The sequence below is a fragment of the Callithrix jacchus genome, chromosome 1 (assembly GCF_049354715.1).
Source record: "Callithrix jacchus isolate 240 chromosome 1, calJac240_pri, whole genome shotgun sequence".
NCBI classification, from domain to species: Eukaryota; Metazoa; Chordata; class Mammalia; order Primates; family Cebidae; genus Callithrix; species Callithrix jacchus.
This window is the reverse complement of record NC_133502.1, coordinates 160,213,670-160,238,687: the sequence shown is the minus strand read 5'-3', so window position 1 is coordinate 160,238,687 and position 25,018 is coordinate 160,213,670. Positions and strand designations below refer to the sequence as shown.

The window sequence follows — 25,018 nt, the reverse complement described above, 5'->3', positions numbered from 1 at the left end:
TGTCTTGGCCTCCCAAAGTGCTGGGATTACAGGCATGAGCCACCGCATCCAGCAGCCTGATGAATCTTAATTGCCTCCCTGCACAAGGGTTTTCAAGCTCTGAACTCACAGGATGGCTTTATTTGAGCTTAGCTGATTTTGGTTTCCCAACATCCTAGGGTCTATAATTTATACTGCCTTTTTCATAATTTTGGCTTATTTGTTTTATCCTTCCTATCTTTTAGTCTCAACCCCTGCTCCTTCTTGCTCAACAATTTTTGATTTAATGGTTTGTGTGATTTTTAAATTTTACAGTTTTGTATTCATATTTGGCTTTAGCAAGGAAGGTGTGCTCCTTCCCCTTCAGATGGCGAGAAGTAGCCTCTGCAGCAACTTTAATACAGCTCTTCACAAGTGAGGCATAGGAATTCCACTTGGAAGCTACATACCAGCTACCAGCTACCATAAGAGAAAAATAAATAAATAAAAATTAAAAAAATAAGAATTTCACTTGGTTGGGTACAGTGGCTCACACCTGTAATCACAGCACTTTGCAGGGCTAAGACAGACAGATCACTTGAGGCCTGGAGTTCAAGACCAGACTGGCCAACATGATAAAACCCCATCTCTACTGAAAATACAAAAATCAGTGGGGCATGATGATTCATGCTTGTAGTCCCAGCTGCCTGGGAGGCTGAGGCACGAGAATCACTCAAACCCAGGAGGCAGAGGTTGCAATGAGCCGAGATCGCACCACTGCACTCCAGCTTGGGGGACAAAGTGGGATTCTGTCTCAAAAAACAGAAAAGAGAATTTCACTCGTTTCTAAGGAAGAATATGAATTCCACAAGGGCAAAGTTCACCTTGTTTAAGCCCTAGAAAGTGTTGTTTTTATAATTCTGCTGTGTGGTTCTGCTAAACCAATTTATCTGACTCTAGTAATTCATCTTCCCTGCTCCACGTCACAAAGCTTGTTAATAATTCATGTAAAATTAGGTTGATTGCTGTATCAGCAGGTCCCTTGCTTCACATAGTCCATGCCAGCAACTTCTAGTGACTAATGACCTTTGTATTACTGTTTGTTTATCATCGGTATGTGTCATGACCAATTTACTACATATAGCACTTTTCATTTCAAAAAAGCATTGCTTCAAAATGGGCTTCATCAGCTATGCAAAGCATGCCTTCTGGTGCAAGCTTAACTGTGCTAACATAAAATCTCCTACAGAAGGCAAAATAACCAATAGTGAGTTAGCTCTATAGGAAAATACAAACTCTGCCCACTAGACAATGGACATACACACTGTAGAATATAAAAGATGTCACCACCATAGAAAACAAAAGATGGCCAGGTGCAGTGGCGCATGCCAGTAATCCTAGCACTTTGGGAGGCTGAGGCAGGAGAATCGCTTGAACCCAGGAAGTGAAGGTTGCAGACAGCCACTGAACTCAAGCCTGGGCAACAAAGTGAGACTCTGTCTCAAAAAAAAGACAACAAATAGGAGATCTTTATTAATTTCCTAAACCAAACAACAACAAAAACCAAACTCATTAACCCTTTGGTAATGACAGGGTTAGTTCTAGTGTACAGGATATTGGTAGAGCATGATATTTTGCTCCCAAAAACTAAGAAAGGCACCAAGGAGAAGATACGAACCTACCAGAAAGTACTTAAAAATACAGAACATCCTCAAACATACCATCAACTCAAAGTCCACTCTTTTCCCACCAAAGGGAAACTAATGAGACTGTCTCTATCCTCTTCTACATAATTCCCTAAAGCTACCCTTTTCAATCTGAACTCAATGTTTAAACTATTTTGTGTATAAAAGAAAATTCTGGCAGGGGTGCAGTGGCTCATATCTGTAATCCCAGCACTTTGGGAGGCCCAGGCAGGTAGATTACATAAGGTCAGGAGCTTAAGACCAGTCTGGTCAACATGGTGAAACTCTGTCTCTACAAAAAATACAAAACATTATCCAGGCGTGGTAGTGGATGCCTATAGTCCCAGCTACTTGGGAGGCTGAGGCAGGAGAATTGCTTGAACCTGGAAGGTGGAAGTTGCAGTGAGCCGAGATCGCACCACTGCACTCCAACCTGGAAAACAAGAGAAAAACTCCATCTAAAAAAAAAAAAACCTCTGAGGAGGGAGGAAAAGTAGGGGATACTTCTCCTGATTTGTCCTTGTCAACCCACTCAGGACAGCCATGGGCTCTGCATTTTCCAAAGAGACAGATCTAAATGTAAAGGTACATATGGCAAGGCAGGCCTTCAGAAATCTTGGGGAAGGAAAGGAGGGGGTCAGATGTAACAACAAATCTATGGATAAACTTAAATTATGGATATAGGTCTGTTTCTACTTTAATTGTTTAGGCATAGTGAGATAAAGAATCCATTTGGTCCAATTAATTTCATTAATGTCTATGGCTACTGAAAATCAAATTCTGACCATCTGCCTCAAATGACAATGGCCTCAAATTGAGACTGAATTAATGAATGAGCAAAAATCTACTAGTACTACCAAAGAAACTCAAAGATCATTCACTCAACAAGTAATAACTGAATACCCAGCAGACACCTGACATACAATAGTAAAGACAACATTACCCCTCACCCACAAAAGCTTACAATCTGACTGGGAAAAAAAGACAACTGAACACAAATTTGCAACTTAGATGGCAAATCCAAGGTACCATGGAGAGACATAAGAAGGACCACCTAACCCAATAAGGAACTAAAGTCTAAAATGATTTGAATGAGTAGGAGTTAAACAAGAAAAAAGGAAGGAAGGAAAGACAATTCCAGAGAAAGCACACTGCACATTCAGGGAAATGCCAGGAATACAACATTGCTGAAGAAACAGGAACACAGGGATGGCCCAACTCCTACAGAGCTGTGCGTGTCTCTCATGGTAAGAGTTTAAGCGACTGTGATCCAAGATTAGTAACCCAGAAGCATAAAGGCTACAATAAGAAATATAAAATTGAAGGATTGCAAGGCTGCAGCTAGAGATACGAGCGAGTAGAGATAATTTCAATATCTAGGGTAGACATGAAGGTGTACTGCACTGATGTCAGAGAGAAAGGGGAGGATAATGAATCAATAGAACCATCATTAAAATCTTGCAATTTCCACTTTGCTCTTTTTCTTTTCTTCAACTTTTAAGTTCAGGGGTACATGTGCAGGATGTGTGGGTTTGTTACACAGGCAAACATGTGCCATGGTGGTTTGCTGCACAGATCATCCCGTCACCTAGGTATTAAGCCTGCATCCATTAGCTATTCTTCCTGATGCTCTCCCTCCCCCCCCACTGCCCCTCACTTTGCTCTTTAAAGCTACACACTATAATCTAATTCTGTATCTTCCCAGACTCAGGTTAAAGGGGCTTAATTGCTGAATTGCCTCATTCATTTTCCCAAAAGTAGCCCTGCAGCAATGATCCTGACTGATCAACGTTTGACCACAATCCAAGGGCATCCTCAGGACTAAACCCAGAAAAGACGTTCTCCATTTACATCCCACTAAGGCTCAGAACACCAATGCATTCATGAATTTAAGACAAGATCATACTGACTAAAAATAATATTCCAAAATGCTAAAACTTACATTAAAGACACAATCAGTTTTTGAGAGGTAGTTTATCACAGTTACCCTGACACAATGAGGATGCAAATTCCACTCAAAAACTATGTATCAGGTATTGAAGATGCTATATATTAGAAAGAGCATATTTGGGGTGGGAGCAGTGGCTCACGCCTCTAATCCCAGAACTTCGGGAGGCTGAGGTTGGGGGGATCACTTGAGCCCAGAGTTTGAGACCAGCCTGGGTAACAAAAATTAGCTGGACATGATGGCATGCACCTGTAGTCCCAGCTACCTGGGAAGGCTGAGGTGGGAGGATTGCTTGAGCCTGGGATGTGGAAGCTGCAGTGATCCGTGAGTGAGCCACTGCACTCCAGCCTGGGCAACAGAGAAGACTCTGTCTCAAAAAAAGATAATAAATAAAGGAAATATGTTTGTGGAAGCAGAATTAACTTTAAAAATCTTTTAAAAAAATTTTAAGTCTTAAAAAGTCTCTAGGGGGCCAGGTACAATGGCTCACACCTGTAATCCCAGCACTTTGGGAGCTGAGACAGGTGAATTACCTAAGTCCAGGAGTTCAAGACCAGCTTGGGCAACATGGTGGAACCCCATCTCTACAATAAGCACAAAAATTAGCCAGGCATGCCTGTAGTCCCAGCTACTTGGGAGCTGCTTAGGAGACTGAGGCAGGAGAATCACTTGAGCCTGGGATGGGGTGGTTGCAATGAGCCGACATCATGCCATTGCACTCCAACCTGGGCAACAGAGCAAGAGCCTGTCTCAAAGAAGAAGAAAAAAATACACACACACACACACACACCCCTCCAGGTAAAAGGACCTCAATTTTACTTGAGGGTAAATAACATTTAAGGACACACAAATTATTTCCACACTAGCCTGGCACCTCCAGTCAAAAGACAAAACCTGGGGCTAAACATTAAGACCTTATGTACACAGGGAAATAATAATGATCCGAGGTGGGTGGGATGGGGAGAGAGCATGAGGCAAGGTTCCTGTTTAGATCACTTATCCATCACGCAGCTACATGGCTCCCAGGGGCTAAAAGGGAAAAACTACCACCAGTTCTAGACTTTATACAATTTCACCTTGGGCCCCAAGCTATCAAACCACACTAGGGCTCACACACACACAAATTTAGCCCATAAAGACTATTTAACTTGCCAAGGCTATAATCTTTAGTTATTTTTAGGAAATTTTTAATCTCAAGAATAAGACTCTTGAATTTGGAATGATTCTAATCTGAATGTTACCTTTAACATTGCAGGCAGAAATCATACAAACATCTGCCATCTCAAATACGTTAAGAAATGACTACGGGGGCCAGGCGCGGTGGTCACGCCTATAATCCCAGCACTTTGGGAGGCCGAGGCAGGTGGATCACGAGGTCAAGAGATCGAGACCATCCTGGTCAACATGGTGAAACCCCGTCTCTACTAAAAATACAAACAATTAGCTGGGCACGGTGGTGTGCGCCTGTAATCCCAGCTACTCAGGAGGCTGAGGCAGAATTGCCTGAACCCAGGAGGCGGAGGTTGCGGTGGGCCGAGATTGCGCCATTGCACTCCAGCCTGGGTAACAACAGCGAAACTCCATCTCAAAAAAAAAAAAAAAAAAAAAAGAAATGACTAAGGATTGGTTCAATACTAAAACTGGAAAGGAGCAAAGCTGTAGGTAGAGACACCAGTGAGCAGAGATGGATTCAAAACCCTGGAAATAATGGTTTTCTAGTTTATAAGTTGTCACAAAACCTTTTACATTGTAGGCTTACAGGAATTGTAAGACATTTGTGAAATCAGAACAAACAATCACTCACTGAACAGGAGTTGTTCACTATATTGATAAAATTCAGCTCCATATAAAAACACTGGTCAACATTTCTTTATCTCATTTTAAGAAGATACAATTAAAAAAACTGAATCAACGAGATACCACTAAACACTGTATTTAATTTTTTAAAATAACAAATTGGTTTTTAAAATATTCTATACTTTTTCTTAGCAATTGTATTACAGTATTTATATAGACATATTTAAAAACTAGGAGCCCACAGATTACACTTTTTTTTTTTTTTTGAGATGGAGTTTCATTCTTGTCACCCAGCCTGGAGTGTAATGGGGTGATCTCAGCTCACTGCAACCTTTGCCTCCCAGGTTCAAGTGATTCTCCTGCTTCAGCCTCCCGAGTAGCTGAGATTACAGGCATGTGCAACCATATGCAGCTAACTTTTTGTATTATTAGTAGGAAAAGGGTTTCACTACGTTGGCCGGCCTAGTCTAGAACTCCTGAACCTCAGGCGATCTACCTGCCCCAGCATCCCAAAGCACTGGTATATAGGTGTGAACCACTGTGCCTGGCCAGATTACACTCTACTCTGACAACCAGATATAGAGCTATATAAATTTTTGAAAATAGGCTCCATTTCCACTACTTGCCAGCATAAGTTTTTAGGAGAGTATTAATATCAGCTAATTTTAATATATTTATACTTCACCTAATTTCAAGAAAAGATGTGACAAGACATAGGACATGTATTCAAAAAATATATGCTTTAATAAAATACTCTTTAATCAAAATATTATTACCAAAGTTCTTTAACCCTCCTTTTCAAAATGCTGAAATGTCAAATTTGCAATTTTATCAAGTATGGTAGAGAGAGGAAGAGGGAAAAATGCTTTGTCCCTGCTTGAAAACAACTCACTATTAAACTGGGAATTATTTTTACTTCAATAAGAAAGATATCAAATCCAGGCACAGTGGCTCATGCCTGTAACCCCGGCACTTTAGGAGGCCGAGGTGGGTGGATCGCTTGAGCTCAGGAGTTGGAGACCAGCCTGGGCAACATAGCAAAACCCCATTTCTACAAAAAAGCACAAAAATGGGCCTGTCATCCCAGCACTTTGGGAGGCCAAGGCAGGTGGATCACTTGAGGTCAGGTGTTTGAAATCAGCCTAGCCAACATGGTGAAACCCTGTCTCTACTAAAAATACAAAAATTAACCAGGTGTGGTTACACTCACCTGTAATCCCAGCTATTCAAGACGCTGAGGCAGAATTGCTTAAACTCGGGAGGTGGAGGTTGCAGTGAGCTGCTATCAACACCAGTGCACTCACCACTGCACACGGTCACACTAGCTTGGGCAACAGAGCGAGACTCAGTCTCAAAAAAAAAAAAAAAATGAGCTGGGCGTGGTGGCAGTCCCAGTTACTTAGGAGGCTAAGGTAGGAGGATGGCTTGAGCCTGGGAAAACAAAATTGTGCCACTGCACTCCAGCCTGGGTGAGAGAGTGAGACCTTGTCTCAAAAACAAAACAAAACAAAAACAATGGATGCTGGTACAAAACTGGGCCAGGTACGGTCTATGAAATGGCAATGAAAGTACATCTATGAAATGGCAATGGAAGCTTTGAAACATACCCAAGTACAATGAAAAATGTAGTCTGTAATAAAAATATTTCAAAATAGTGGAATAATCAAATAATCATTTGATAAGTAATTCTGGACAAGTACCTAAATATTCAGATGAAACTATAATTAGGGCTCTGGCTCTCATATAACAAAGTAATATACTGGGTGAATTAAGAGTAATACCTGTAACAAAAAAACAAAACAAAACAAAAGAGTAATAAGTGAAAAAAATAAAAATACTAAGAGGAAACAGGGACTAACATATATATATATGTTAATTTCGAGGAATTAACATATATAATAATTTGAAGGAATAAGGAAGATATAAAAATTATAACAGAGTTAGAAAATGTAAAAGAAACAGAAAGACCTGTCACTCTAAAACACACATGCACACGCACTTTTCTCCATGTCAAATATATGTACAAAGTTGAAAGACAAAAAACAGACTGGGGAAAAGAATGCTATATATGACAGATAACAGAAAAACAACCTTTATATCACAAAGATTAATTTAGCAAAAAACAACAGCACAGGCAAAGGCTTATGAGTATGTAATTTACATCTAAATGTAACTAGCATATAAACATATTTAAAAAGTGCTCAATGTAACTAGTAATTAAAGGAATGGAAAACAAAAAACAGTGAAATGCCTGCTACTTAGTGTCTGTAAAGCAAAATGGGGCCATCATACAATGTTACCAGGACTGTGAATATACATAACATTTCTGCAGGGCAAATATATATCAAAGTTTAAAATGTGCACCACTTCTGGCCCAATAATTCTCCTTTCAGAAATTCAACTAAGGAGATCATTCCTCAAAGATGTATGCCTAATAAATTCATCACAGTGTTGTTTGCAATCTAGATAAATTGGAAACAACCTAAACATCTATCTTTAATAATAAGGAAATCTTAGTACCCAGTAAACTAAAATATCATGCATCTATTACAAATGATGCAGAGATCATACAGGTATTGACATGAAAAAAATGGTCATGACATTCTACAGGACAGTTCCATGTGAATAGGGTCCTTGGATGTTTGCTCTTCACTCTTACTTCCAGCAACTACAACAGTGCCTTGCACAAAACAGCTTCTCTAGAAGCATTTATTAAATAGATGAACTTTTAAAGCAGGTTATATTGCGTTTTTTTGTAGAGATGGGGTTTTGCTATGTTGCCCAGGCTGGTCTCCAACTCCTGAGCTCAAGCGATCCACCCACCTCGGCCTCCTAAAGTGCTGGGGTTACAGGCATGAGCCACTGTGCCTGGATTTGATATCTTTCTTATTGAAGTAAAAATAATTCCCAGTTTAATAGTGAGTTGTTTTCAAGCAGGGACAAAGCATTTTTCCCTCTTCCTCTCTCTACCATACTTTTTTCTCTCTTCCCCCTCCCCCCCTCCTCTTTCTCTCTCACACACAGAAAGATAGTCACAAAAGGTTAACATGGTAATGTAGTATTGGTGTGTACACGTTTTAATTTTCTTCTTTATCCCTCTATATTGCATAATTTCCTTACATGGTAGGAATTCATGACTGTAAAAACTAACAATTTTTTAAAGAACTCATATATTTTAAATGAACTCTGGAATGTGCTCAGTGACTAAGGTCACAAACTCCAAAAACTAAAGTCAACAATATCCAAGTGGCATGTTTTCTTTCACTTTCAAAGAAATATCAGTGTATCTTGTACCTAGCAGCATCTTTCTCAGTACCAGGAAATGCCACACTAGACTAATAAAATAGTGTTTCCAAAAGAAAAGGCACACAATTACCACAGTAAAAAGGAAAAAATAATCTTTCTCTACCAGATGAGAAAGAAACAAAATTTTAAAATGAAAAAAAAAACCTAAAAGTAGCTAATTTCTTAAAGTCTCTTCCACTAACATATATTCTATTCTAGTTCACAGTAACGATTACTATATACAATTGTTCATTTTTTCCCAGCCTAAAAATCCAAGTGAATCGACATCAGCAAAGTGCTCTATATAATTCTTTCATTTCTTTACATAGGCAGATTTCACCTTGAACCGTGGATATACCAAACTAGCCACATACCCCATGTCTCCATCCATCCCATTACTCAGTTCTATTTTACTTACACGTGTCATCAAAATCTCATAACCTTATTTGGATTTTATCTGCTTCTTCATTCTAGAATGTAAGCTCTATGAAGACAGGAATTCTGTCCTGCTCACCACCGTGCCCCCCGCTAAAGAACAATGAATTATCTAGTAGGCCTCAAGAAGTATTTGCCAAACAAAAATGAAAAGATGGGGTTGGCGGACAGGAGAGCACAAATCCACGTAAAACAATAAAACGAGGAATTGGAAAAAGGAAAGAAAACCACGCTGAGATGTCCGAACTGACAGGACTCAAAGCTATCATGCCAGCTCGGAGGTTTTGTGGACATTTTTCAGGGTGGACAGGTGCTTCACACCTATCTAAGCGTATAGAGCCTTTCCAGGAAGAAGAAAATCCACAGGGAAGTGTCCAGATAGCTGTGAGCAGCTCCCAGAAGAGTGGACACAATCAACACCCTAACAAACGTGGCCCAGGTCGGGAGAAAAAAACAATACACCATACATCTCGGCCCAGATGAAAATCACACGAATCCCCAGCACAATCAAATCGAGCCACCACCTTCCGCCTGACACGTAAGAACAGTCTCCTTTCGCCGGGCTGTGCAGTCGCCTGCAACCCAGCAAACCCTTCCCTCACCCGACACTTTTCCCTCGCGAAGCCCACTGCCACCGCGGGTCCAAGGGGTAAAGGAACGGGGACAACAGCCTGAGGATCAGCTTTCTCCACCCCCCACCCGAGCTCGGTCCCCTCCAAATCGCAAACGTTTCCCATTCTCGCTTGTCCCCGAGGCCCGGACCCCTGCCCCGCGCCCCTATTGCTGTCCCTCACTCACGTGTAGATGATGGCCATGAAATGCATCAGCCACAGCACCAAGAAGAGAACGAACCCGAAGACGGCCATTCCCTCCAGGGCCAGGTCCAGCAGCGCCATCCCCCGGCCCGCCGGCCCGGCCCGGCCCGCTCCGGCCGCCAACACAGACAGCGCTACCGCAGGAGGAGGACAAGGTGGGCGCCCGGTGCGGGGGCGCGGGAGGCGAGAGGAAAGTGGGGAGAGGAAGGGGCGGAGGGGGGTGGGGACGGAAGGGGCGGGCAGGGCCTGCGCGCCCCCGCCTGCGCGCTCTCGTTCGCGCGCTATCCTCGGCGCGCTCGCGGGCGGTTGCGGGCGCTGCGGTCTCCTGTCTCTGGTCCGGGCGACCGCGGCCCCGCGATCCGGCTCGCCTCTTTCGACCCTGACAGCCGCCGGCCGGAACCTGCGCGCCCGCACCTCCGCCGCCTCCTCGTCTCTCTGCCGGGATCCCGGCCGAGCAGCTCCACCGCCTGGCTCCGCCGCCGCAGCTCCGCGCACTAATCAAAACCCGCGGCTCACGCCCCACTCCCCGGCGCGCCCCCGCCCCCGGAACCGCGGCGCCCGCCTCTCCTAGGGGCGGTGCCCCCGCCGCTCCACGCCCACCCTGCCGCCCGCGCGCCCGCTGCGGCGCCGGCGCGAATGCGCCGGGGAGAGTGTGTCCTGCTGTCCGCGGGACGCTGGTCCGGCTTCCTCCTGCTCCCGCCCCCCGCTGCCGCCCACCTAGGCGGGAAGCGCTGCAGCCCTGGGCCCGGCTGCCTGGGCGGCAGTGGCGGCTTGGGACCCTGTGTCTGGCCGGGAGGCTGCTCTCCCTGCCTCCGGCCCTGCTGCTCCCGAGTACCCCAGAAAAAAACACGGGTTCCGGGCAACTGCTGGAGCTCGTCTCGAAATCCAACTTCCAACCCCGTATCTGCAGCTTCCCCGCCGGGCACTGATCGGAACAGCCAGGCCCTCCTCCATGCCACGTTCCTGGGCGCGAGGGTTGCCAATTGCCTTCCCTCTTAACTGCTTTTAATGCAGTATCTTGGATCAAAACGGACCCGAGAGTAAAATAATCTCCATGCGCCTCACAGATCTCTAAGCGCCTTAGCAACCGTGTGTATTATTAAAAAAAAAAAAAATTCTCAAACTCAGAATTAAAGAATCCGTTCATATTGAAATCCCCTAAGACTGCTGTCCAATACGGTAGCCACGTGTGGCTAAGTGAGGGTTGGAAAGGCAGCTGACCCCTCTTTGGAGTTGAGTGTAAACAGTACACCAGATGTGGAAGACCATCTCCTTAGTAATTTTTATATTGATTGCATGTTGAATAGGTAATATTTTGGACATATTACATTAAATTAGATAAATCACTAAGTTAATTTCTCCTTTTTTTTTTCGTTACGGAATCTCACTCTGTCACCCAGGCTGCAGGGGCGCGATCTTGGCACACGGCAACCTCCACCTCCCGGGTTCAAGTGATTCTCCTGCCTCAGCCTCCCGAGTAGCTGGTACTACTTACTGGTGCCTGCCACAGCACCAGGCTAATTTTTTTTTTTTTTTTTTTTTTGAGATGGAGTTTCGCTCTTGTTACCCAGGCTGGAGTGCAATGGCGTGATCTCGGCTCACCACAACCTCCGCCTCCTGGGTTCAGGCAATTCTCCTGCCTCAGCCTCCTGAGTAGCTGGGATTACAGGCACGCGCCATCGTGCCCAGCTAATTTTTTGTATTTTTAGTAGAGACGGGGTTTCACCATGTTGACCAGGATGGTCTCGATTTCTTGACCTCGTGATCCACCCGCCTCGGCCTCCCAAAGTGCTGGGATTACAGGCGTGAGCCACCACGCTTGGCCTTTCTTTTTAAATACTTTAACTGTGGCTAGCTGCTAGAAATTTTTAATTGAACGTGTGGACAGCACAGCTCTAAAATGGAAAGAAATGTCACTTTGAGGAGTAAGGTAACTATTTGTCCTCATTTTAAGTCATTCCAAGAAGATGCTAGGACTGTTTCTTCACCCTAGATGAGTTTACATTATGCTTGCTTGCTTTCTTTCTCTCTTTCTTTCTTTCTTTCTTTCTTTCTTTCTTTCTTTCTTTCTTTCCTTTCTCCTTCCTTCCTTCCTTCTTTCCTTCCTTCCCTGCCTCCCTCCCTCCCTCCTTCCCTCCTTCCTTCCTTCGCCGAGAATCGCTCTTGTTGCCCAGGCTGGAGTGCAATGTTGCAATCTTGGCTCACCGCAACCTCCACCTCCCAGGTTCAAGCAATTCTTCTGCCTCAGCGTCCCTAGTAGCTGGGATTACAGACATTTGCCACCACGCCAGGCTAATTTTGTATTTTTGGTAGAGACAAGTTTTCTCCATGTTTGTCAGGCTGGTCTTGAACTCCCGACCTTAGGTGATCTGCCTACCTCTGCCTCCTGAAGTACTGGGATTACAGGCAAGAGCCACTGCACCGAGCCAATGGCGTGTGTTTTTTCTTACTCAAATATAAAATAATAGTGCATCTTAGTGATATATAAAATAATGCTACATCTTATATTTAAATGCCCTCTTAGAGTTGAGGAACTATACCAATTGCTTAATTTAAGCATTTTGTTATATTCTGCATTTTTTTCAAAAATGTTTTCTGGAACCTTACAACAAAGGATTTTATACAGTATGATCAATAATAACAGAAAATGAGGCAAAAAAATGTGAAAGTAGATATTCTTAAGAATTAACAAATTTGCTAAATTGAATATAATCAGTAGATTAAAGACCAGTTATATTATACTTGACCCTGGTTAAACTATGTTTACCCAAACCTCGTTTTAAAACAACAGTTTGAGAAAAGGGAAGAGTATGAAGACAGTATAAAGATCCATGGTTGCTATGGAGCAGAGGAAAGAAGGACAAATAGATGACAGGATTTTTAGGGCCATGAGTGAAACTATTCTGTATGATCCTATGATAGTGTATACATGTCATATATTTGTCAAACCCCATAGAAAATACACCACCAAGAATGAATCCTAATGTCAGCTATGGACTTTAGGTGATAGTGATGTTTAATCTATGTCCATCAATTGTAATAAATATGGCAAGATCTGGTGCAGGATATTGATAGTGGAGGAGGCTGGTGGAGGGAATGCAGGACGTGTATGGGAACCCTCTGTACTTCCTGCCAGTTTTGCTGTGAACCTAAAACTACTCTGAAAAGTAAAGTCTTAAAAAATTAATGAGTGTACTACTAAAGGCATTCTACATACATATTTATATAAATATGTGTATAAAATTGGAAATGCTATAAATGTCTGAATAAGATATACCAGTTTGTGGCTAGGCGAGGTGGCTCAGGCCTGTAATCACAGCACTTTGGGAGGCCAAGCTGGGAGGATTGCTTGAGCCCAGGAGTTTTGAGAGCAGCCTGGGCAACATGGCAAAACTCCATTTCTACAAAAAATAAAAATTAGCTGGGCATGGTGGCAGGCACCTGTAATCCCAGCTACTCAGGAAGCTGAGACAGGAGAATCTCTTGAACCTGGGAGGCAGAAGTTGCTGTGAGCCAAGACCATGCCACTGCACTCCAGCTTGAGTGACAGAGTGAGACTCTGTCTTAAAAAAAAATTACCAGTTTGCCACCAGATCCCAGGGTTTAGCACCTGGTGGGCACGTAAATATTTGTTGACTGAATGAATAAATAAAATGTTTATCTATTGACGAAAGTCACTGGAAAAATTTCAGTGACTTCTGAAATTTTCTGGAAAAAATTCCTCAGTTTTCTCCTTTGTCTGTAAATATTTTTTAATTTTTTTTCTTTGTAAGAAAGAATACACATTAACTCCCATACCTCCTCCTTTATCTTATAAAATTAAGCCAAAGAGTTAGAGTAATTACATATTAGTTCAACTAATCACACCCCAAAGACCTACTCCAAAGCCCGTACTCTACTTGACAGTCAACAGCATAATTTTCATCTCAGTATCAGATGTATTTTCCATCTTTATCGTTATTATAAAGATTTTTTCATATAAAGATTTAAAAAATCACAATTCAATTTTCTATGGTTAATGTGTTATTTTTAAAAGATAGGTATACCATAAATTTTCAGCCCTATAAAAACATAAAAAGTAAGGTGAAAACAAGGTGATCCTCCAGAAATGGAGTAAATTTGAAGTTTCATAAACAAAGTTAGAATCAATTGACATGAAATTTGTGGTGCTAATGCCAAGCATGTTTGGAATTAAGTAGAAAAATACCTTAACTGTTTATCAGCTCAGGTGATTAACTTACATTGGTTTGTTATGCATGAAATGGTAACTTTGTAAAAGCCTTCAGATCCTAAGATACCTTGTTACTGTAAGTTGCTTTTAAATGATACAAAGGTTCTAGGCAAAGTATCAGTTCAGAACCTGATCTGGATAAACCACTGGTATCCTGTGTTTATATATGGGTGTGGTCCAAGGGAGTGACTAGAGTTTACTAGAGTTCATGTTATTATCCCCTGACATGCCAACTCATATCCAAATGCCTAATTAAAATGTATATATATATATATATATATATTCTTTTAAATCACATACTCAGTTGGGCATGCCTGTAATCCCAGCACTTTGGGAGGCCGAGGTGGGCAGATCACGAGGTCAGGAGTTCAAGACCAGCCTGGCCAACATGGTGAAACCCCGTTTCTGCTAAAAATACAAAAATTAGCCAGGCATGGTGGTGCCCACCTATAATCCTAGCTACTCAGGAGGCTGAGACAGAACAATTGGTTGAACCTGGGAGGCAAAGGTTGCAGTGAGCCGAGCTCACGTGCCACTGCATGCCAACCTGGGCTACAGAGTGAGACTTTGTCTCAAATAAATAAAATCACATACTCATTTTTCTTTTAAAATTTCATGTTTAATCTTGTTTTAGGCCAGGTGCAGTGGCTCACACCTATAATCCCAGCACTTTGGGAGGCCGAGGCGGGTGGATCACGAGGTCAAGAGATGGAGACCATCCTGGTCAACGAGGTGAAACCCCGTCTCTACTAAAAATACAAAAATTAGCTGGGCATGGTGGTGCACGCCTGTAGTCCCAGCTACTCGGGAGGCTGAGGCAGGAGAATTGCTTGAACCCAGAAGGCGGAGGTTGTGGTGAGCTGAGATCGTGCCATTGCACTCCAGTCTGGGTAACAACAGTGAAACTCCATCTCAAAAAAAAAAAAAAAAAAAAAATCTTCTTTTAGTCCATAGTTTCCTAGAATAAACCACTAATGTTCATTCATTTTTTTTTTTTAAGACTGAGTCTTGCTCAGCCACCCAGGATGGTGTGCAATGGCATGTTCTCTGCTCACTGCAACCTCCTCCTCTAAGGTTCAAGATTTTTCAGCCTCGGCCTTCCGAGTATCTGGGATTACAGGTATGTGCCACCATGTCTGGCTAATTTTTTTGTATTTTTAGTAGAGACCGGGTTTCACCATGTTGGCCAGGTTGGTCTCAAACTCCTGACCTCAAGTGATCCACCCGTCCCGGCCCCCCAAAATGCTGGGATTACAGGCATGAGCCACTGCGCCTGACTGATTAATGTTCATTCTTTTTTTTTTTTTTTTTGAAGTTTCGCTCTTGTGGCCCAGGCTGGAGTGCAATGGCATGATCTTGGCTCACTGCAACCTCTGCCTCCTGGGTTTAAGAGATTCTTCTGCCTCAGCCTCCCAAGTAGCTAGGACTAAAGGCGTGCGCCACCATGCCCAGCTAATTTTTTGCAGTTTTAGTAGAGGTGGGATTTTACTATGTTAGACAGGATGGTCTCCATCTCCTGACCTCATGATCCGCCCACCTTGGCCTCTCAAAGTGCTGGGATTATAGGCGTGAGCCACTGTGCCTGACCTAATGTTCATTCTTAAAGGAAGCTAAATTTGATGTAAATATCAACTGTTTTTTTTTGTATTGTTTTGTTTTTGAGATAGGTTGCAGTGAGCCAAGATCATGCCACTGCACTCCAGCTTGGGTGACAGAGCAAAACTCTGTCTTAAAAAGAAAAAAAAAAATATTAGTTTGCCATCAGATCCTACGGTTTAGCACCTTGTAAGCACTTACGCAGCTTCTGTCACCCAGGCTGGAGTGCAGTGGCACAATAATGGCTCACTGCAGCCTTGACCTCCCGACTCAGGTGATCCTCCCACCTCAGCCTCCCAAGTAGCTGGGACTTCAGGCACTTGCCACCACACCAGGCTAATTTTTTTTCTCCTGTCTCCTTCTTTCTTTCTTTCCTTCTTTCCTTCCTTCCTTCCTTCCTTCCTTCCTTCCTTCCTTCCTTCCTTCCTTCCCTCCCTCCCTCCCTCCCTCCCTCCCTCCCTCCCTCCTTCCTTCCTTTCTTTCTTTTCTTTCTTTCTTTCTCTTTCCTTCTCTCTCTATTTCTGTCTTTCTGTCTTTCTTTCTTTTTCTTGAGATGGAGTTTCACTCTGTCACCCAGGCTGGAGTGCAGTGGCATGATCTAAGCTCACTGCATAATGTTTTCATTATTTCTAGAGTTGGGGTTTTGCCATGTTGCCCAGGCTGGTCTCAAACTCCTGGACTCAAGAGATTCACCCATCTTGGCCTCCCAAAGTGATGGAATTCCAAGCTTGAGCCACTGTACCCGGCCTCAACTATTATCTTTTTAAAAATATTTTTTGAAATTTCTTTCTTTTTAGATACTTATGACTTGTTCTCGTTTATTTAAGTTTATAATGCTAAAATCTTCACCTAGACTATGTATGCAGCTTGCCGTAAACAAACTTGGTAAGTTTACTGTGGAGAGAGATTGACTAGTATTTACTGAACATGGAAACATATATTTGGGAATGCTTGGGAAATTATTTAATTATTAACTTGATTTTCATAACACTCATAAAATGTACAGTTAGATGCCAAAAAGATTAAGTTAAATACCCAGATGACATTCAATTAAGTGAGAGCGATGGAGTTTGGACCTGGCTCTGTCAGACTCCAAAGTCAATGCTATTTAAGTAAGCAAGTAGAGTACTGAGTTAATTTAAACAACATATCGTAGATGTTCAACTCTCAGAATTCAGTTTGCAAAGTGGATTTTGGTCTAGCATTATTTAGTTTGATAACCACTGTAATGTATACTTCGACATCTGAAATTTACGAAAGTGAATTCCACCATCTGAGACTTAGGAAAGTATATCATGTTTTTCTGTTAAGGTGTGCTGGGAATTTGAACATCTTGCTCTTTCCTTCCACCATATCATTTGCTTCAGTTAAGAGGAATTTTATGAAACAGAATGTCATTGCAGAGCAATTTATTAACAGCACAAACAACAAGTGGAATTTAAAACAACAACAAGAATTTAAAAGACCAATCTTTTTTGTAAGTGCACTTTTTTCTCACAAAATAATTCAGAAAAATTCCAACAAAATCTGTTTCTTATTGTATCATTTTACAGAATTACCAACAATATAATTAAAACATGAATTAAACATTTACTAAGAAACAAAGGCTGTTAAGATAAACTAGACCTCCTGACTTTAGAATCTCTACAAAAATACCTTTTCTGAAGATTGCTTTGCTTTAGGATGCAGTGTAGACCATCAGCTAAGCCTGAATACTGTGAAAGTCAGACTGACTGAGTTTGAATTCTAGTGCCACCATTTAATAGTTTTGTAACCTAAGCAAGTCACTTAACCTCTCTTGCCTTAGTTTTTTATTTTTTGTAGAGAAAGGGTCTTGCTATGTTGCCCAGGCTGGTCTTGAACTCCTGACCTGAAGCAATCCTCCTGTCCTGGCTTCCCAAAGTGCTAGGATTACAAGTTAAGCCACTGTGCCCAGCTTCTTGCCTAAGTTTCTTTGTCTATAAATGGGTTGTTGTGAGGACTAAACAAGTTAACATATGTCAAATATTGATAACAATTCCAGGAACAAGTTTTTTTTTTTTTATTCCTTAATAGAGAAAGTACATTCCTCCTGTCTCATTTCATCTAGATTACTAATTTTTGCTTTCTCTATATCTCTGTTTACTGTTTCAACCCATAAAAAAATAAAATTAGCTATTAGAAGGATTTATCTTTGGCAAATTAGTCCCTGTGAGAGAAGCATACATTATAATTCTTAATTATTATTACACAAACCAGAATGTATTGTAGATCTCATCTTCTTGCTAATATATCTGCTGTAATCAATCAGAAACAAATGGAATTAGATGACAATTGTAGGAAGTAGGAGAAATATAATTAAATAGTAAAGAGCAAGCACAGATACTTTTATTCCATGAAAAAAATTAATTACTGGCCTCGAAAGAAAATATTCCCTACAAGCCAGCATAATATTAGAAAGGTACACAAACTGGCCTTCTGATGTTAAGAAACAATGATATCAAGTAGTCTTTAAACTATTTTTGGCAATAAATACCTCATAAAATAGAATAAAATGCATCAGGATTAACATGAGGCAAAGTTTTGAGAGTCCAGTTTACATAAAAATATTATTATTATTTTTAATCTGACCCCAAAGCCTGTGACATGAAAATGTATTATTTTTTAAAGCTCAGAATTGGCAAAAAATGTTATAACATTTGCACAGATTGGTACCAAACTAAGAATGATTTTGTGAAAAAGATGCATCCTCCCCTAGTCTAGTAATTTTATAGTTTGGAAATCACGTCTGATTGTTTTTAGCCTTTTATGTCATTGTAGGTATAAAGTTGAAAACATGAAAAAAAGCACAAAAGAACACATTTTGCAATACAAGGAAATAGAAACAATAATTAGGACCTTCCCTGTAACATAAGCCCATGGCTAAATTCAGTTGCCCACCCACCTTGACTATTTTGGGGTCCCTTGGACTTGGGAGCCATCATTAACAGTCATTTACTCTATAATGGAGAACACTGAGCAAAATTATTTAGACTATTAAGATGATAAAGTAAACAAATTAATGGATTTCCTATTTAGTTATTTACTTTCCTTTATTTCTCAACAAATATTGAAATATACCAGGTGGCCAGGCGTGGTGGCTCATGTGGTAATTTTAGCACTTTGGGGTCCGAGGTAGAAGGATCACTTGGATGCAGGAGTTAAGACCACCCTGGGTAACATAGTGAGATCCTGTCTCTCTGTCTCTCTCTTTTCTTGTTGTTTAGTATATATACACACACATACATATATATCTACACATACACATATATATCTATACATATATAAACACACACATACATGTATACATATGTATAAATATAAGGCTGGGCACAGTGGTTCCTGCCTATAATCCCAGCACTTTGGGAGCTGAGACTGGCAGATTGCATGAGCCCAAGAATTAGAGACAGACTGGGCAACATAGTGAAACTCCACCTCTACAAAAAATGCAAAAATTAGCCTGCACCTATAGTCCCAGATACTCAGGAGGCTGAGGTGGAGATTGCAGTAAACCAATATCACACCACTGCACTTCAGCCTGGGCAGCAGAGTGAGACTCTGTCTCAAAATAATAAAATAATAGTGGGCTGGGCACGGTGGCTCATACCTATAATCCCAGCCCTTTGGGAGACCAAGGAGGGTGGATCACGAGGTCAGGAGATCGAGACCATCCTCGCCAACATGGTGAAACCCATCTTAAAAAAAAATAGTAAAATAAAATATGTGATGTTCCAAGTACACAGTGTTCTATGCTTTGGATACAAAGTGAAAAATAATCTTTTTTTGCCCCCTGGTGAAGTTCATGGTCAGCTGTGGAAGAGAAATGCAAGTATGTATCATTGTAATGCAATGAGTGTTGATGCAGAGGTACGAAAAAAAGCTGGGGGGAGTTGGGAGTGATTACTTTTATTTCAGAAAGTCTAGAAAGACTTCATAGAGAAGGTCACCTGGGTCCTGAAGAAAGACTAAAACATTGCCAAGAGTGAGGAAAGTGCAGCTATTTTGGAAGGCTGAGGTGGGCAGATCACTTGAGGCCAGGAGTTTGAGGCCTGGAAGACCAGCCTGACCAACATGGCAAAACCCCATCTCTACTAAAAATACAAAAATTAACTGGGTATAGTGGCAGGCGCCTATAATCCCAGCTATTCAGGAAGCTGAGTCAGGAGAATCGCTTGAACCCAGGAGGTGGAGGTTGCAGTAAACCAAGATTGTGCCATTGCACTCCAGCCTGAGTGACAGAGCTAGACTCCATCTCAAACAAACAAACAAAACCTGGATGGCCTTGAGAAACAATTGGCCTGGATTAACTAATAAATTCATTGATCTGTAACTGAAAATCCAGTTATAGGGAGTATGACCATATGAATGACCATCAAAAGCAGGACTCTTCTGAGAAAGGAGACACTATTAACAACCAGGCTAGGAGAAACTGAGGCTGTCACAAGGTCACACCTTATGGAAAAAAGAGTGAGGCACAGTTCAAAAATGGAGTTCTTCCTCCATTTTTCTGTGATAGTCGGCTTGCCCCTCTTCTATGTGTCAGTTTTGTCTTTATTTTATTTTATTTTATTTATAGAGATAAAGACTCACTGTCGTCCAGGCTGGAGTGCAGTGGTGAGATCTTGGCTCACTGCAACCTCCGCCTCCTGGGTTCAGCGATTCTCATGCCTCAACCCCCTTGAGTAGCTGAAATTATAGGCATGCACCACCACACGTGGCTAATTTTTGTATTTTTAGTAGAGATGGGCTTTCACTGTGTTGGCAAGGGTAGTCTTTAACTCCTCTTGATCTGCCTGCCTCGGCCTCCCAAAGTGCTGGGATTACAGGCGTGAGCCACCGCACCTGCCAGTTCTGTCTTTAAGCTAACCTCTCTCAAGGTTCTAAGATGGCTGCCGACAATTATCAGTACTTCACATCCAGGAAGAGAGAGCATGTGTTAGTTATGACCTAACAAAAATCTTAAGCCTTTTTATTTTTCTAATGGTTACCCTTCAATACCATTTGTTAATTGGCTTATGATATGGCAAGGTGGACTAGAACGGTCAAATTAGAATCGATTGAAGCTAGTAGTAAGGATAATCCCATCCAAACTACATGGCAACTATGTAATGAATGGGGGAGGAATAGAATTGGAAAGATAACCACGTTAGCCACCATACTGAGTTTTTCCAAAACAATAGAAAATTTCTAGGAAGTCTTAAATATGAAAGATTACAGGTTAGCTCTTCCAGCTTGTTATTTTTCTAAATAATAGCTTTATTGAGATATAGGCACACACCAAAACATTCACTCCTTTAAAGCGTACAATTCAGTGACTTTTAGTATCTTCACAGAGTTGTGTAACCATCACTACCCAACTTTAGAACATTTTCTCACTGCAAAAAAAACCCCATATCCATGAGCAGTCATTCCCCATTTCCCCTCCCCCCAGCTCCTGGAAACCACTAATTTAGTTTTTTAATATAGATTTTCCTATCTTGACTATTTCATAAAAATGGAATTAACATATTATGCAGCCTTTTATGACTACCTTTTTTCACAGCATGATATTTTCAAGTTTTATCCATGTCATAGTACATACCAGTATTCCATTCCTTTGTATAGCCAAATAATATTCTATTTTATGAATATTCCACATTTATTTTTCATTCATCGACTGAGTTGGATTTGGGTTGTTTCCATTCTTTGGCTATTATGAATAAAGCTGTTATGACCATTCATGTACAGGTTTTTGTATAGGCACATATTTTTTATTTCTCTTGGGTATATACCTAAGAGTGCTGACCTGTACGGTAATTAACTTTTAGAATAAATCTCACCTGGTCATATTTTATAATTCTTTTTATATATTGCTGGATTCAGTTTGCTAGTATTCATTGAAGATTTTTGGACCTATATTTATAAGAGATGTTGGTTCATAGTTTTATTTTCTTGCAGTATCTTTTTTTCTTTGGTGTCAGGGCAATACTAGCTTCACAGAATAGTTTAGAAATATTCCCTTTTCTTCTAATTTTTGGAAAGTTTTTGAAGAACTTAAAGAATAGAAGAATTCTTCTATTATTTAAATGCTTGGTAGAATTCAATAGGGAAGGCATCTGGGCTTGGGCTTTTCTTTTGGGTAAGTTTTTAAAAAAATATTATTTCAATGTCTTGACTTGTAGGTCTGTTCAGATATTCTGTTTCTGCTTAAATCAGTTTCAGTAGTTTGTGTCTTTCTAGAATGTGGTCCATTTCATGGAGGTTATCTAATTTGTGAACAAACAGTTATCATAGTATCCCCTTGTAATCCCTTTTATTTCCATTTGGTTATAATGTTTCCTCTTTCATGGCTGATTTTAGTAATTTTATTCTCTTTTTTTCTTTTGGTCAGTCTAAATATTTGTCAATCTTGATGTTTTCAAAGAACAAACTTTTGGTTACATTGATTTTCTGTATTGTTTTTCTCTTTGCTATTTCATTTATTTCTACTTTAATTTGTATTATTTTCCTACTGCTGCTTATGTTGAGCTCAGCTTGCTCTTTTGTTCCAGTTTTTTAAGGTAGAGGTTGAATGTATTAATTTAGTTTTTTTCTCTTTAAAATACAGGCATTTATAGCTATAATTTTTTTCTGCACTGTTTTAACTATATACCATAAGTTTTGGTATATTGTAGTTTTGTTTCCATCTACTTCAAAGCACGGAAATAGGGCAAGTTGAAATTCCACAAAGCTCACTTTTTTAACTACACTCAACAGTCAACCATTTTTCTTTTCCTTTTTTTTCTTATTCTTTTTCTTTCTTTCTTTCTTTGTTTTTTTTCTTTTTTTCTTTTTTTTTTTTTTTTTGAGATGGAGTCTCACTCTGTTGCCCAGGCTGGAGTGCAATGGCATGACCTCAGCTCACAGCAACTTCCATCTCCCAGGTTGAATAGATTCTCCTGCCTCACCCTCCCAGGTGGCTGGGATTACAGGTGCCCACCACCATGCCCAGCTAATTTTTGCATTTTTAGTAGAGATGGAGTTTCACCGTATTGGTCAGGCTGGTCTCAAACTCCTGACCTCAGATGATCCAACAGCCTCAGCCTCCCAAAGTGCAGAGATATTATGGTGTGAGCCACTGCACCCAGCCTCAACCACTTTTCTTGAAAAAAGTCTTCTCAGATAGTTGTAGGTCTTTTGTTAATTTCCAAAGTTCTAAGAAAAGTTAATTTTGACAATTTTTGCAAAGTGTTCACATTGCTCATATGAAGGACCTTTTCAGAATTTCTTTGTCTGCCATTCTCAAGTGCTACCTTCCATCTTTTGTTTGCCATAAAGCATTTTTATCCTTTCTAGAATTCACTGGCAGTTCTGTTAAACTAGGCATTCCTCACAACTAGAAGTAGGGCCCTGTTGGAACCATCATTTGTCTTAGTATTTACTCCCCAATAATTCGTTAACTTTACAATAGGGTAGATCAAATACATAAAAATTAAAAAGGACTGTATGACCACTTGACGGGGCAGTGCAAGAGGAGGATTACAAATCATAGAGTCAGCAGTTAGAGTTTTTTGGATACCTTAGGGACAACAGAGAAATATTAATGAGGCATAGGGAGTTAGATAATTTCTCCAAGGTCAAACAACTAGTAAGCAGACCTAAACTCTTCATTTTTGGAATTTAGAAAGTGAGAGTAGAAAGGAGAGTCTTATTTCAACAGTTTGCCCTACTACTGAGATAGCTCTGGAATTCACTTTGGCTCCTCAATCCTCATTACTACTGCTCTAGGCCAGAAACTTTCAAACTTTATTGTGTATGTGAATCAGTTGGGAATCTTGTCAAAATATAGATTGTGGGTCTGGGGTGGAGCCTGGCATTCCACATTTTTAATAAGCACCCAGGCAAGGCCCATGCTGGTGTACAGATCTCACTTTGAGTGCCAAGGCTCTGGCCATGAGAGCATTCATATCTGGATTATCAGCAATATCTTTCTAAATGTTCCTGCTGTCCTCCAGGTGGGTAGAATTTTGCAAGAATGTTTTCTGTTTGTTTTTTTACTTTCTCAAAGTTGTTACCAGCACTCCACTTACTCCTACATTAGTACATATCCTTTATCCCTCCATCCTTCATTCCTCCTGTAGCTATGGGAACTTAGCATTTCTAAAAGATAGAATTTAAGCTGGGTGTGGTGGCTCACCCCTATAATCCCAGCACTTTGGGAGGCTGAGGTGGGCAGACCACTTGAGATCAGGAGTTTGAGACCAGCATGGCCAACATAGTGAAACCCCCTTCTCTACCAAGAATATAAACATTAGCCAGGCATGATGGTGCATGCCTGTAATCCTAGCTACTCGGGAGGCTAAGGCAGGAGAATCACTTGAACCCAAGGAGGCAGCAGTTACAGTGAGCCTAGATCTTGCCACTGCGCTCCGGCTTGGGTGACAGAGTAAGACTGTCTCAAAAAAAACAAGGTAGAATATCATATTTAGTATATATATATATTTTTTTTTTGGAAGGGAGGAAGGCAGGAAGGGAGGAAAGGAGGAAGGGAGGGAGGAAGGAAGGGAGGGAGGGAGGGAGAGAAGGGAAGGAAGGAAATCGAGCAATGAGAGAGACATTGCCGACCTGTATCTAGAGGTCTACAAGTTGATTTCTTTTTTTTTTTGAGAGAAGGAAAGAAAAAAAGGAGTGAAGGAGAGGAAGAAAGAGGAAGAAAAAGAGGGAGAGAGAAGGGAAATGTTGCTTTATTCTAAAAAGAATGGGTATTAATAATGGCCAATCAGTGTTTCATTTAAACCTATGAGTAGGTGTGATGTGGTATTGACAAGAATGTGTATTTTGTATATTTAAAGTGGAGAGTTCTATAAATATTTATTAAGTTTACTTGTTCCGGATCTGAGTTCAAGTCCTTGATATCCTTATTAATTTTCTGTCTCGTTGAGTCTAAGTCTCTTTATAGGTCTTATGTATCTGGGTGTTAGGATCATTAGCTCTTCTTGTTGCATTGATCCTTTTACCACTATATCTTTGTTGCTTTAAGGTCTATTTTATCAGATACGAGAATTGCAACTCCTGCTTTTTATTTATTTATTTATTTTTGCTCTCCATTTGGTTGGTAAATCTTTCTCCATCCCTTTGTTTTGAGTCTTTGTGTATCCTTGCATGTGAAATGGGTCTGGATGTAACATGCCCTTGGGTTTTGGCTGTATCTTTTGATTGGGGGATTGAGTCAATTTAAATTTAGGATTACTGCCATTTGATGTTAACTGGCTGTTTGATCCATTCGTTGATG

General features: G+C 41.0%; 1 protein-coding gene and 1 long non-coding RNA gene across 2 annotated transcripts in view; one reads left to right on the top strand and one right to left on the bottom strand.

The window, feature by feature from the left end:
- The window catches only part of UGCG (UDP-glucose ceramide glucosyltransferase), a 44,091-nt gene extending 33,672 nt beyond the window's left edge, over positions 1-10,419 (bottom strand). Inside the window, exon 1 of the mRNA XM_002743199.7 lies at positions 9,907-10,419. Coding sequence (XP_002743245.1) covers positions 9,907-10,004 — 98 coding nt within the window. The 5' untranslated portion in view covers positions 10,005-10,419. The remainder of the gene's footprint in view (positions 1-9,906) is intronic.
- Positions 9,177-25,018, top strand: part of LOC118143776 (uncharacterized) — a 32,035-nt gene continuing 16,193 nt past the window's right edge. The window contains exons 1-2 of the long non-coding RNA XR_004728196.3: positions 9,177-9,646; positions 9,913-10,078. This is a non-coding gene — a long non-coding RNA (uncharacterized LOC118143776). The remainder of the gene's footprint in view (positions 9,647-9,912; positions 10,079-25,018) is intronic.